The sequence below is a fragment of the Microcaecilia unicolor genome, chromosome 1 (genome assembly GCF_901765095.1).
Source record: "Microcaecilia unicolor chromosome 1, aMicUni1.1, whole genome shotgun sequence".
NCBI classification, from domain to species: Eukaryota; Metazoa; Chordata; class Amphibia; order Gymnophiona; family Siphonopidae; genus Microcaecilia; species Microcaecilia unicolor.
This window is the reverse complement of record NC_044031.1, coordinates 676,474,575-676,489,503: the sequence shown is the minus strand read 5'-3', so window position 1 is coordinate 676,489,503 and position 14,929 is coordinate 676,474,575. Positions and strand designations below refer to the sequence as shown.

Below are 14,929 nucleotides of genomic sequence, written 5' to 3'. Positions count from 1 at the left end.
CCCCTGGTTTAACTCCTCGTACCTAAAATTGGGCGCAGATCCCAACTTAGAGTGCCATTTATAGGATTTAGGTGCCATTTACTGAATTTAGTCCTATTTCCCCAGATTCTATATATGGTGCACTGAGCTGTGATGTTAAATTGTGCGCATGGCCAATTTATGCGGACTACTCAATTAGTTAGCGAGCCTATTAGTGTTGATAATTGGCTGACAACAATCAATTAACACTAATTGGCAATAATTGGAATGTACACACGCATCTTTTTAGGCGTAGTCTAAAAAGAGGTGTGCATAAATTACAGCTTGCATAGCTAAAAAGGGGCATATCAATGGGAGGAGTGTGGGCATATCAGGGCAATCAATCAAATCTATATGCATTGTTAGCCCTCCTGGGACAGAGAAATATCCAGTATACCTGAATATAACTCACCCTGTGCAACCACTGAAAAAGGTGTGAGCAAAATGGAAATAAAAAAGATTCATGGGTAAACCACGTCTGAATGTAGACGTGACCTATAGAATACCACTAGGCACATAAATCAGATTTCAGTCACCATATATAGAATCTAGCTCATTATGTATATTCCCCCTTACAGAAATCCATGACTTTTTTTTTTAACCATGTTAGTTAGTATATGAGGTATATTTATGTTTGGTCTATAGCTACATTTTTATGTATGAATTGCATTTTAGACTGTGAACTACTTTGATTGGCTATTATAGTTCAAATGATAGTTGAGCGAGTTTTATAATTAAATTTATAAAGAGGCAGAAGTTGTCTCACAGAATACGTTACCTCCCATGCTACATGACAAGCTATTCATATTGCAGATCCCTTTCTTTCCCTACAGTTTATTCTGATGATTGCTGTTTAATCTGCCCTGTGTACTGTGAATGGAGTGCTCCTGTGATAGATTCCCATGAGGCTCTTACCACCATGCGATTGAGAGACACCCAGCAGTCCTCAGGGAAATCCTGCAGCATTGGGACAAGAAACTGCAGGCAGCCGTCCCAGTGACAAAGCAGCAGCATCATCCCGATGAGGTTCACGATGCGCACCACCGCACTTGCCAAGTCGTAGGTCATGTGGAAGATCTGCAAAGTACATGGGGAGGAACATTAAGCAAGAAGAGAGAGAAAAGGGGCAATACTGATGTTTTCTCCAAATAATCAGCATTTTCCCCACTTCATTTATTCAAAATATTCAATCAAAATAATAATAAAAATAATAGTAGGTTTCCATCACCACTACTACTGTTGTAAAATACCTCCAAAAACAAAAAATATAAAAAATCTTCAGCCGCTCTTAGTGATCTCGCTTCATGCAGCAGCAGAGATCCCTGTTCACCAATCCCTGATGAGTACAGCTATTGCAAATGGTGCTAGCAGGCTCAGCCTAGTGCTATTTTTCATTTCTGATGTACAAAATGGTGCAATTTGTATCATCTTCTTAAATGGCTGAAATTTAAAATAGTGCCAGCCTTAGTCTATTGACTCTATTTGCAATAGCCGCACTAGCAGAGATAAGAACGATGAGAGATCTCTTTTGCCTATAAGGAGAAGCCTACGGTACAAGGGGCTGGAGAACAGGAGAAGACTTTCTTTTTTGAGAGTTTCTGCAGCAACTGTTGGCCTCATAAAATGGAACAAATGAAAATGAACAAAATTTCATTCATTTCAAGATCAAATTGAAATTAAGCAGGGCATTTTATTAAAATTTTCCAAATTGCTGCACTGCATATAGCATGAAAGAGGTTTCTGCCACTCAGAGAGGAAAGAGTATGCTCCAGAAAGAAAGGGTTACAATTAAAAATAGATATGGAAATAGAAGGAGACCTGGGTTGTGACTGACAGACAAGGATCAAAGGCTGAAAATGGAGAATATATTGCTTCCTTTAGTAAAAATGTTTTAAAATAATGCTGAATTCCTTGGGTAGTTTATGGCTTTTGTTGGACCAAAAGTCATTTAATGAGTTTTAAGTGACTGTTTCAGACTCCTTCATTAGATCTGACTAACCCATCTGAGGAAGGGACTCGCAGGAGGGACTACGTGCATGCCAAATCAGTACTACCACCCGGCTAGTATGTGAGCTGGGCGATAATTCTGAATTTGGCATGTGCCGAATCCCGTGGTAGAAAATAATTTTCTATTTTATTTTATTTTTTATTTATTAGGATTTATTTACCATCTTTATGAAGAAATTCACTTTACCGGCCACTTTCCCAGCGGTAAACAGCAGTTGGCACGCGCTGCATGCTTACTGCGTGGGTATCACATGAGAATTTACCGCCAGATCAATGGGTGGCATTAAGCCCTAAAGTGCACCTAGTGTGCGGGTAAATGCTTAACACAAAGTTAAAGCATGTTGTGTTAATTTTTTATTTTCCGCATGCTAAGTGCGTGTTAATAAATTTTTTCAATTATGGAACAGGCATGCCATGGGAGGGGAATGGGTGTGCCTGCGTTAACCAGCTAGTACGTTTCGATTAATGTGTGCTAACTGGTTAACACAAAGTTAACGTGGGAGCACATAGCACCTCCTAAAAAGGAAGTGTAAGTGTTCTCATATTAATTTTTTGGCAGGGCTCGCACTTATAGAAAAATTAGCACGGGACCTGCAAAAATAAAAAAGCCCTATTTTACAGCCGAGCTAAAAATAGGTTTAGCAAGTGGGAAAGCCCCATGTTAAAATGGGCTAAGCCCATTTTTAAATATGTTTTAGTAAAAGGACCCCTTTATGTGATTCTCCACCGACAGTCTAATAGATTGGCTCTCCATGAGGGCCCAGCCTTCCTATATAAATTGGTTTCCCAGTGAATGACCTAGAAAAATACTAATGGTTTAAAAAACAGAAGTTAAGTCCATCTATTATAACAGGGGATTAGAGCCCAGGACTCCTGGGTTCTAATCCCAATTCTTTACCTCAGTGTACAACAATCTACACCAGGGATTCTTCAACCAGTCCTCAGGACACACCATGCTAGATGTCTTTTCAAGATATACACAATGAATATGCATGAGATAAATTTACATGCACTGCCTCTATTGTATGCATATCTATCTCATGCATATTCATTGTGGATACCTTGAAAACCAGATTGCCTTGGTGTGTCCTGAGGACTAGGTTGATCTACACATATGATCATGGGCAATAAATAATATGCTGTATGTTATATTTGGATTATTGCAAGGTTGTGTCCCACAGTAATAGAACCACCCAGGCATGAGGGAGTCTGTGAATACTAGATTTTTCATTCACTGAATAATATTGACTATACAAACTGAATTACCTCAATATTCAAATCTTAATAAAGAAATACGTTCTTGCATATTGTTTTCTTAATTTTTGCAACTTTTTTTCTTTTTAAATTCACAATTAGAAATGAAATATATACAAATTGTTGGGAGATAAGTACAATTTGAATAATTAGGAATTTGGGAAAAGTGGAGTTCCAATTTATACATCATCTCTAAGCACTGACAGAACTTGAAGGACTTGCCTTGATATCTGTCCCAGGGATGATTACACAAATGTCTTTGGAGTGCAAAATGGTTTCAGATCATTTGATACCAAAATTATTATTAATAATCATGTTTCTAAAACCTTCATTGTATTAGGAATTTGACATATAAACAATGCCATGTCCAACTGATTGCCATGTTTGAGACATTTCTTTGTAGCATGATATATTAACATAGATGTTAGAATGCTAATTTTCTTGCTTTGTTAATGTATTGGCATCTCCTGAAAACGTCACTTCAGCAGTGTCTTGCCGAGTCCTTTTCAATGTCTGCCTGCTGCCTCCCACATTCATGACAAGAACAGTGGTCTCTCCTGGTACTCGGTATTCCCTTTGTGTTCTGTTGGGTTTCCATGGTAACAGGGCACTGTAAGGACAGGGAGGTGTGGGTGCGAGGGGGAGGGGAAGAGATGGCAGCAGCTCAGACTTGCTGCAAATCACATTTATGTATTTATTTATTTATTAGCATTTATTTACTGTCTTTTTGAAGGAATTCACTCAAGGCGGTGTACAATATACATTCCCAGCATCCGGCCCAAAATACCAAAAAGAAAATGTATTTGTGCTTTTCAGATGCTATAGTGACCTAAGAATATGTCAGTGCACACGCAACTGTATGGAGGGTCTTCATTTTTCCTTTCTCTCTCTGATTCACCACACTGGTTTGTGATCTCGCATGCTCCTCTGCTTTTTTTCCCCCTACCTTGTCACACACAGACCCTGCTGTTTAACCATTTATACTGCAATATGTTAACATAACTTTCTGACACAGTAGTGCTGATTTCTGAAATTGATTAATGGAGTAAATATGTAAACAAAACACCCTGTGATTCCATGTTTCATGTGTTGCTCTGCAAAAGAAGGCCGAAGGTTGGAGGCTGAAGTAATCTGTTTAGGATAACTTGAGAAGGAGCAGTACGGAGAATGAAGGAGTAGCCTAGTGGTTAGTGCAGCGGACTTTGGTCCTGGGCAACTGCGTTCAATTCCCACTGCAGCTCCTTGTGACTGTGGGCAAGTCACTTAACCCTTCATTGCCCCAGGTACAAAATAAATACCTGTATATATGTAAACTACTTTGAAAGTAGTTGCAAAATACCACAGAACGCAGTATATCAAGTCCCATTTCCCCCCTATATCCTGGAGATGAGTCTGCCCTTAGTCACCTCATCTTCTGAAAGGTAGGTTTCTAGGATGTAGTTAATTAATGTGAACATCTGATAACAAAAACACTGCCATTTTTAATTAAGATTTTTGAAATAAATTTCTAAACAATAAAAAAAGAAAATGGACCAAAAACACACCCACATAACAACCAATTGAAAGAAAACGCAGTTACAAGCCAAGACACAAATAGCACCTTGACACAGTTATATTGGAGAAACTTTGGCCACAGTCGGTGTGTGTTTGCAGCACTTTGAGTTGAGTATGAAAGTTTAATTTTTGTCACCATTTTGATTTACACCCTTTAAAAGATGGTTCAATAGGAGCTTTAACATAATTTTTCTCAGGGTTTTTTTTAATGCCGGTGAAGTAACCTTATCCTGATAGTCATACCAAACGTTCTCCTGTCTCAAAGGAAGTGGAGGAAAGGGTTCTGAGGTTCTTTTCCCCTGGGGATTTTTCGTGCTCCATTGAACAGATTTGATTACTATAACATTATTAGCTTTTTGTTCTGAAAGAGTTTTCAGTATTTTGTAATGTGAAGTTAATGCAGGAGCCCTTACTGCCTCTGAATAGGAAGCGGTAAGGTCTCCTGCGTTAACTTTTTACAGATACTGCACATTAATGTGAACATTAGCATATAACCTGAACCCCCCCCCCCCCCCCCAATATTATAAAACGCCTTAAATTGTGCTGTATTAAATCTGAGCTTAGCCAGCTTGTATTTTAAACTGGTCACATGGAATGGGTGATGGCAATTTGACTACCATCTTGGAAACAAACATGGCTACCATGAAGTTAAAATTGCATATAACTCTGAAATGAAATCATCCTAGAGGCAATAAACTAAATGTAAAATACTTAGGGGTCCTTTTTACTAAGGTGCGCGTGCTAATAATTAGCACACACTAGGGGCCAAGTTCTATAAATGGCGCCTTATAAATCAGTACCAAAAAACACTCAGCGTGATTCTATAAACTATACCTAAAGTTATGTGTAATTTATAGAACATGCTCATGTGCCGTTCTTGCAACTAAACTTTAGGTGCACCCATTTAGGCCACCTAAATACCTGCGCCTAAGTAAGGTGCAGATTAGTTGTATTCTATAAAGGTGAGCCAGTTGATTTGTGTATTGAGATTTTCAGAAAGCTTTTGATACGGTTCCTTATGAGAGACTCCTGAGAAAATTAACGAGTCATGGGATAAGAGGCAAGGTTCTGGTGTGGATTAGGAATTGGTTATTGGACACAAAACAGAGGGTAGGGTTAAATGGTTATTTCTCTCAATGGAGGAGGGTGAACAGTGGAGTGCCACAGGGATCGGAACGACGAGTGAGGTGATTAAATTTGCAGATGACAGAAAACTATTCAAGGTTGTTAAAACATGTGCGAACTGTGAAATATTGCAGTATGACCTTAGGAAACTGGAAGACTGGGCATCCAAATGGCAGATGAAATTTAATGTGGACAAATACAAGGTGATGCACATTGGACAGAATAAGTCCACCTTGGGGGTCAGCATGCAAGAAAAAGATTTAGATGTTGTAGATAATACACTAGAAGAAAAAAAGCAACACTGGGCCTTCAGAACTAGGACAACAGGAGTACTTTATTAATCAATGACCCGACACGGGCCGTGTTTCGGCGCCAAACAAAGGCGCCTGCTTCAGGGGTCTAAATAAACATATAAATACATACAGAGATTAATACAATGAAACCCAATAAAAACAATGGATGCATCGTGTCAATTTTAAAACATAGACAATCCAGCTTATAATTGAAAAAGAAAAACGCCTATATTGCGACCCAAATCAGGAGATAGACGTTTATCTCAGAAAAACGAATAAAGTGGTATAATCGAAAGCCGAATTTGGACGTTTTCAACTGCACTCCGTCGCGGATGCGGACAAAGTTGATGGGGGCGTGTCAAAGGCGTGGTGAAGGCGGAACTGGGGCGTGGTTATCGGCCGATCAGAGATAGGCGCCTTTCGCCAATAATGGAAAAAAAATATGCGTTTTTAGCGAGAATTTAGGGCACTTTTCCTGGACCCTGTTTTTCCACGAATAGGGCCCCAAAAAGTGCCCTAAATGACCAGATGACCACTGGAGGGAGTCGGGGATGACCTCCCCTGACTCCCCCAGTGGTCACAAACCCCCTCCCACCACAAAAATATGCCGTTTCACAACTTTTTATGTTCACCCTCAAATGTCATACCCACCTCCCTGGCAGCAGTATGCAGGTCACTGGAGCAGTTATTAGGGGGTGCAGTGGACATCAGGCAGGTAGACCCAGGCCCACCCCCCCCCACCTGTTACACTTGTGCTGGTAAATGGGAGCCCTCCACACCGCCCCCCAAACCCACTGTACCCACATGTAGGTGCCCCCCTTCACCACTTAGGGCTATAGTAATGGTGTAGACTTGTGGGCAGTGGGTTTTGAGGGGGATTTGGGGGGCTCAACACCCAAGGGAAGGGTGCTATGCACCTGGGAGCTCTTTTACCTTTTTTTGTTTTGTAAAAGTGCCCCCTAGGGTGCCCAGTTGGTGTCCTGGCATGTGAGGGGGGACCAGTGCACTACGACTCCTGGTCCCTCCCACGAACAAATGCCTTGGATTTATTCGTTTTTGAGCTGGGCGCTTTCATTTTCCATTATCACTGAAAAACAAAAACGCCCAGCTCACAAATTGTCGAATAAAACATGGACGTCTATTTTTTCCCAAAATACGGTTCGGTCCGCCCCTTCACGGACCCATTCTCGGAGATAAACGCCCATGGAGATAGACGTTTTCGTTCGATTATGCCCCTCAATATATATCAAAATAAAAATGATATTAATAAAATATCAATAATATATCATATTAAAAACAAAATGACAACAACCAGAAAAAACAGAAAATAATATCTATAATGCAAATAATTAAAAACTTAACATCATGTAGATAAAAATAGATATCATGTTAGAATTCAGAGTGTATAGAAAGATTTCAGTAAATAGTTTGACAATTCCAAATTTAAAATTTGCCCTGGTTGGCTTATTGTATGCATATAGATAATCCCAAGGTTCTACATACATATACATCCACATACACACACACACACACACACACACACATATATATATATATATATATCTCAATTCATTTATAGACATACATATATACATCCAGAAATATAAAAACTTATAATGTTAATATACTCTCTATAATGGATAAAGTATGTGTATCTTGAAAAATTATGTTTGGAAAGTTACAAAATTTTTTTAATTTTTAATAATTGGTAGGCAGTCTTACCGATGTACTGATGCAATGACGTGCAGATGACAAAGCACGAATGCCTATATGATAGAAAATAAAAAATAAAGATAAGAGATAAAACGTATGTTTGATATGATAAGATGTTCAGATGGATCAATAAATATCTTTAAAGTGGCCCCCCTAGGAAAATTTTTTTTAATGTTAATGAAAAAGAAATATATAGCACTACAGAAATGTACTTGTTAGAGAACAAAAAAGTGGACCAAACACTTTACTGAAGGTATACAGGAGCCATATCAAACTTACAAAGTGTTCGGAAAGAAGTTGGTGTGGGGGTAAAAAGAAACACAGAGATCAAAATGCCATCGAGAATGAATAAAAGCTTCTTACCTTAAGGCACTGAAAGGTTGTCTACAATATTCGCTATGGCAAAAAAACGCTAATAGCGCTGGCCACAACAGAAAAACTTTCTCCTGTGTTGTAATCGATTATATGTTGTTGCGCCGGAAAGCGCTGAAAAGCGCTGGCTCCAATATAAAGTTTTTTCCTCTGTGGCAAAAAATGATAAAAAACGGAAAAAAAAACACACGGATATCCGGTCCTATATATTCAAAATGAAAAAGCGCACCAAAAGTCGGTGACGTTTGGACGCTGTCGCGTAAATGTGAATTGTAGCTTAAACAGAACGCTAGTGTGATGACATAATATTATGTCAATGAAGAAATTTAAAGGGCACAGAGCACAGTTAAAGGTGCCGATATTCAGCACCTTTAACTGCGCTCTGTGGGCAGGGCAAGGGCGTTTCTACAATCTATGCGCATTATTATAGAATACACCCAATCTGCACCTAATTTAGGTGTCGGGATTTACACTAAGTAAAACGTGGCCTAAATGGATGCAACTGTGAAACTTTAAGCCTATTCTATAAAATTTAGGCGTACCTTAGAGAACACACCTAGGAGGGTTTTTTTCTGCATAGATTCTTCAGGCACCATATATAGAATCTAGCCCTATGGGTGCCTTGTTAGGTGCCAATTAGATGACTACCTGTAGGTACGCAAATGGGAGATAATGGTAGTTGAGTGCCAAAATGGGGAAACAAGAGCACGTTCATAGGCAAGTTCACTTATGCGCTATTCTATAACTGGGAGCCTCTGTATTCTCTCGCATAACTGCAAAGGGAATGTTTCCATGGGAGGGACATGGACATTCCTACTATTGTAGTGCACACTTTATAGAATACTGCCATTTGCACATGCAACTGCAGCATTCAGTTGTGCCCATTTATACCAGCCATAGACATGGCATAAGTGGTTGTGCCTACAGTTGGGCACCTGAATATCAACTTACTCTACAGATTAGGGGTGCTAATACACGATAACACAGTAAATGACAGCAGATAAAGATCTGCATGATCCTTCCAGTCTGCCCAACAAGATGGCCAGAACCACCCCCACCACTGTGTGTGGGTCCCAGTCACCCATGCTTAAATGCTGGTTGTCAAGTCTCCACCAGACCAACCACGTGGAGGGACATAATCGAATGGCGCTGGCCATCTATATGGCTGACGCCGCAAAGAGCAGTCCTGAACCGTATTATCGAAAAAGATGGCTGGCCATCTTTCATTTCGATAATACGGTTGGGGCCGGCCAAATGTCAGAGATGACCAGCATCGTTTTTCGCCTATAATGGAAACTAATGCTGGCGATCTCCAACCCAGCCAAATCCAAGGCATTTGGTCATGAGAGGAGCCAGCATTTGTAGTGCACTGGTCCCCCTGACATGCCAGGACACCAACCGGGCACCCTAGTGGGCACTGCAGTGGACTTCAAAAATTGCTCCCAGGTGCATAGCTCCCTTACCTTGGGTGCTGAGCCCCTCAAATCCCCCCCAAAACCCACTTCCCACAACTGTACACCACTACCATAGCCCTTAGGGATGAAGGGGGGCACCTACATGTGGGTACAGTGGGTTTGGGGGGGGGGTTTGGAAGGCTTAACAATTACCACCACAAGTGTAACAGGTAGGGTGGGGGTGGGCCTGGGTCCACCTGCCTGAAGGGCACTGCACCCACTAAATACTGCTCCAGGGACCTGCATACTGCTGTCAGGGAGCTGGGTATGATATATGAGTCTGGCATAGAGGCTGGCAAAAAATATATTTTTTTAGGGTGGGAGGGGGTTAGTGACCACTAGGTGAGTAAGGGGAGGTCATCCCCGATTCCCTCTGGTGGTCATTTGGTCAGTTGGGGCACCTTTTTGAAGCTTGGTCCTGAAAAAAAAAGGGACCAAGTGAAGCCGGCGAAATGCTCGTCAGGGCTGGCTTTCTTTTTTTCCATTATCGGGCGAAGCTGGCCATCTCAAACCATGCCCCCGTCCCACCTTCACTACCCTACCGAAACACCCCCTTGAAGTTTGGCCAGCTCCGCGACAGAAAGCAGTTGGCGCCGGCCAAAACCGGCTTTCGATTATACCGATTTGGCCGGGTTCAGGAGATCGCTGGCCATCTCCCGATTTGTGTCGGAAGATGGCTGGAGATCTCCTTTGAAAATAAGCAGGATAGGCAGTCAAACACGATGGGGATGATATGTGGTTATAACCAAGACTGATAGTATTGATGACAGTATTCAACTTATCAGTCAAGATGTCTTCCCCTCCTGCCAGCACCCTCTCAGCATGTCACAATAAAGTGATCTACAACACAGGAGTTGTTGAAGCTTCATGTCTTTTGCCATTTGTGGGACACAGACCATAGAAGTCTGTCCAGCATCAGCCTCAATGGTACAACAGAATACGAGCAGAGCGCCCTAATTATGGGCACCCAAATTTGAGCACCCTTTATTTATTTGTATTTACTTATTTGGATTTATTAACCAAAGTTATGAAGAGAGTCACCCAAGGTGCTGTGTACAGTGTAACATAAAACTTACAATTTTGTTAACTGCATAACAATAATAAAATGACCAGATATAAATATAAATACAATAAATGAGCTAAACTTGGACATGGCAAATTGAAGCCTAATAATAGGACTAACATGAAACAAGATCATAAATTTACACATTTAACAGCACTGAAATTCATATAACAGAGATACAATATAATGTCCACATAATATTAATGAAACACCTAATAAGCATGCATTACAACATTCAAATAACATAGATATGAGGCTAATGTTTTTCTGCAATACAACTTTCCATGTAGCAGAGGGGCCAAGTGCAGATATATAGACAGTGAGTTTTCTCTAGCAAAAAAGGTGCCGGTACTCAAATGCTAGACCACCCTTCAGGAGTGGAGTGATCACTGAGGGACCCACCTCATAATAGCCAGGCCCCCTGCAACCTGTCACAGAATCTATGACAAGGCAGAATTGGTGTGTAGAGCCTAAGCTTGTTCATTAAAACTTGGGTTCCTTGGGTCAGTTTTAGCAGACAATGGAAAAGGTGCCAACTCAGTACTTCCAAGTACCTCCTCAAAAAAAGCCCTGTATATAGATGGGGACAAGATGGGTGGTGCAGAGCCAGTTGGGATAAATAGATAAGTGGCTAAACTCCAGGCAAGTTCTTTGTACAGTTAAACAAGATATAAGGAACTGGTCTAAGTTATAGTGTGTGTAGCAAGCTAGTCCAGGTGCATATGTATTAAAAGCTTGGGAGAACAGCCAGGCTTTCACCTGCTTCCTGATGTGGAGGTAGTCTCAAGTTAGACGAAGCCCTTCTGGGAGTAAATTCCAGAGCATGGGAGCTACTCCTGAGAAGGCTTGCTGGTGGGCATCACATCATACAATTTTTTTTGATGAGGGTCCAGATAGTGATGCTCCTTGAGAGAACCTTAGAGGTCTCAAAGGTGTGTAAAAGGCTAACTTATTCTTTAAGTACTCTGGCCCATTTTGTCTGAGGATGTTGAAACTCAAGAGTTTTAAATTTAGCCATGTAAGGTACTGGTAGCTGGTGTACCTTTTACAGGAAGGGTGTGATGGGGTCATGCCACTTGCAGCTTTCTATTAGTTGTGCTGCAGTATTCTGAATTAGTTGGAGCTGATGCAAACTCTTTTTGGTTTGACCAGTGTACAGGGCATTACAGTAGTCTAGTTGTTATATTATGATGGAAAATGGAGGTCACGTGATGGTTTGAGGGAGGAAGTCGCGTCTTCCATCTCTCCGAGGCTACCCCCTCTCTGAGCGATAATAACGGCGCAAAAACTTGTTGGAAATAACCTGCTGAATAAGGGAGAGCAAGAAGAAGTAATGGACTCATTTGTGACGCGAGAAATGAGGGCGACGCCGAGCAGACTCGCGCAAAAAAGCGCAGAGAAAAAACGAGGGCTCGAAGAAAACAAGATGGCGCTCGGCCCAGCAGACGGCGTGACTCCAGAATTCCACCCGAAACAACTACAACAGCTGGTAGAAGCAGTAAAGACCGCACTCGCGCCACAACTAAATAAAGTACTGGAACAGCTAGCAGCAGTGGAATCCTCGCTGGGAGACACTACGAGAAGAACGGGGGAGTTGGAGGTCCGGGTATCCGAGCTGGAGGACTCGGAAACAAACAAGAACAAGGTGATAAAGGAGCTGCAAAGAACAGTGAAAACGCAAGCGCAGCATCTTGATGAGATGGAGAACCGTGCCCGGAGATCGAACCTACGCCTAATAGGTATACCAGAGACAGTGCCAGACCGATTACTTCAGACACAATTGGAAACCTGGCTAAAAACAGAGTTTGCGCTGTCGGATAGCTTTGGCCCCTTATGCTTGGAAAGGGCACATAGACTGGGAAGACGACTGACAACTGGAAACAGGCCCAGAGCAGTAATAATAAAAGTTCATAATTACCTCCATAAAGAGGAAATTTTGAGAGGTGCGAGGGCAAAATGGGACGCCTTGAGCTATGATGGCGTAGGAGTTAAAATATTCCAAGACTACTCAGCTGCATTGCAAGAACGCAGGAGAGCCTTTGGCCCAATATGTCGTCATCTGGCCAAGAAAAAACAAAGATTTATGCTCTTGTACCCTGCCCAACTAAAAGTCCTACAAGAGGGAGGATGGCAGACTTTTCAGGCCCCAGAAGAAGCGCAGGGACTGTTGGAGTCAGGAAACCCCTCAAATGGGGAAAGGGACACTTGAAGAACATGGACATTTCAAATGAAACCGCAAGCCTTGATGGAGAAATTAACCTCTTGGAACGCAAACGAAGGCTGGTAATATGGCACAGAATTAATTACTTAAAGGAGCACATATGATTTTGAACCCACAGTTTAGTTCAAAGGGATAATGGGAAGGAGAAGGAGGAATGTGAGCACAGTGTGAATGTTATACTTGGGGTTCAGCTGGGAAGAACACAAGAAGGGGGGCAAGAACATAAGAACAGGCCTGAAGGGATCTCACAGAGGGTCACGATATGTAAGGCAGGCAGGTTAGGATACGAGAGGGGGAGCCTACACTCACACGACCTTAGCCTACTACAACAGTGGGCCACCTTAGGATTACAAGGGGGGAGTTTAAGGTAAAGGGAGGGGTAAAAAAGGGGTTAAGAATAAGAGGGAGGATAAGGGATAAAAGGGGGGGAAGGGAGACAGGGAATAAGAAAGACTATATCCATGACTTCGCAGGTCCTTTGTATTTAGATGCAAGTAACAAATGCGCAAGTGTAGAGCAAAATCAGGTGCGGGGGAGGGTGAGGCTGGGCACCCAAAACCCAATTAATAATTTCAAAACCGAACTATGTCACACCAACCATAATAAACGTAGATGACAAAAGCAACTCGAGTGGTATCCTGGAATGTAGGGGGTATAGCAACGCCCATTAAGAGGACAAAAATATTGCAGGCCCTAAAAAGACACAAAGCGGATGTTGCGTGCCTCCAAGAGACTAGATTAACGGAAGCTGAACACCAGAAATTGCAGAGACAGTGGGTGGGGCAGGTGTTCTCAGCCTCCGCAGAAGGAAGAAAGCGGGGCGTAGCAATTTTAATACGTAAAGGGCTAGCAGCTAAAGCCGAATTACTGAAAGCAGACCCTCTAGGGAGATATGTGATAATACACCTTTGGATTCAACATAGAGAATTTTTGGTAGTCTCATTGTATGGCCCTAATGAATATACGCCATCTTTTTACCAATCAATAATAAAACATTGCGCTTCCCATGAATCATTGCAGCTACTGGTGTGTGGAGATTTCAATTTAGTGGCAGATCCCCAGGTTGATACTACAAATCCTAGGGAGGCCCCGCAGGGAGGTAGCAAGCAAAAAGCTCTGCCCACATTCATGCGTACCCTAAACTTAGTGGACACCTGGAGAGCGCTACACCCAGAAACCAAAGACTATACACATATGTCTAGGGCGCACGGTACAAGCTCTAGAATAGACTACATTCTCATAGATAGACAAGCATTCCACTGGGTGAGCGGAGCAGACATAGGCCCGACAGAGATATCAGACCACGCGATTGTGTGGGTAGAACTAGAGGCCCCTGAGCAATATCAACGAGCAGGGGGTTGGAGGTATCCGTGTTACCTATATGAAGATAAAGAGTTTACAAGATATTTAAATGATAAATGGGAAACATATGAGAGGTTCAATAGCCAACACGCAGAAAATCCCAGTCTTTACTGGATGGCCTCCAAAGCGGTGATAAGGGGAGATATAATAGCTTACGTGCAACTGAGGAAAAAAAGACAGGCTAAGGCAATCTTGAATTTAGAGCTTCAACTCCAGAAAGCTAAGCGGAAATATATAAACTTCCCAACAGTAAAAAACAGAGAACAATACTTGACAACCCAAGTGGTACTGAACTCATTAATTCATGGGCAGACAGTGAGGTCCTTGATGTATTTTAAGTGCCGAATGCAAAGATTTGGTAATAAATCAGGCACGCTATTAGCGAGGATGATAAAATCAGAAGGCCCTGAACGGGTGATCACAACACTGCGGGATGCCCAGGGGATATTAAAGACAAAAAGCGGAGATATAGAGCAGATCTTTCACAATTATT

General features: G+C 41.8%; 1 protein-coding gene across 1 annotated transcript in view; it reads right to left on the bottom strand.

Annotated features, from left to right (window-relative positions):
* Window positions 1-14,929, bottom strand: part of HCN4 (hyperpolarization activated cyclic nucleotide gated potassium channel 4) — a 475,312-nt gene that overhangs the window by 60,148 nt on the left and 400,235 nt on the right. The window contains 1 exon segment of the mRNA XM_030190366.1: window positions 934-1,095. Coding sequence (XP_030046226.1) covers window positions 934-1,095 — 162 coding nt within the window.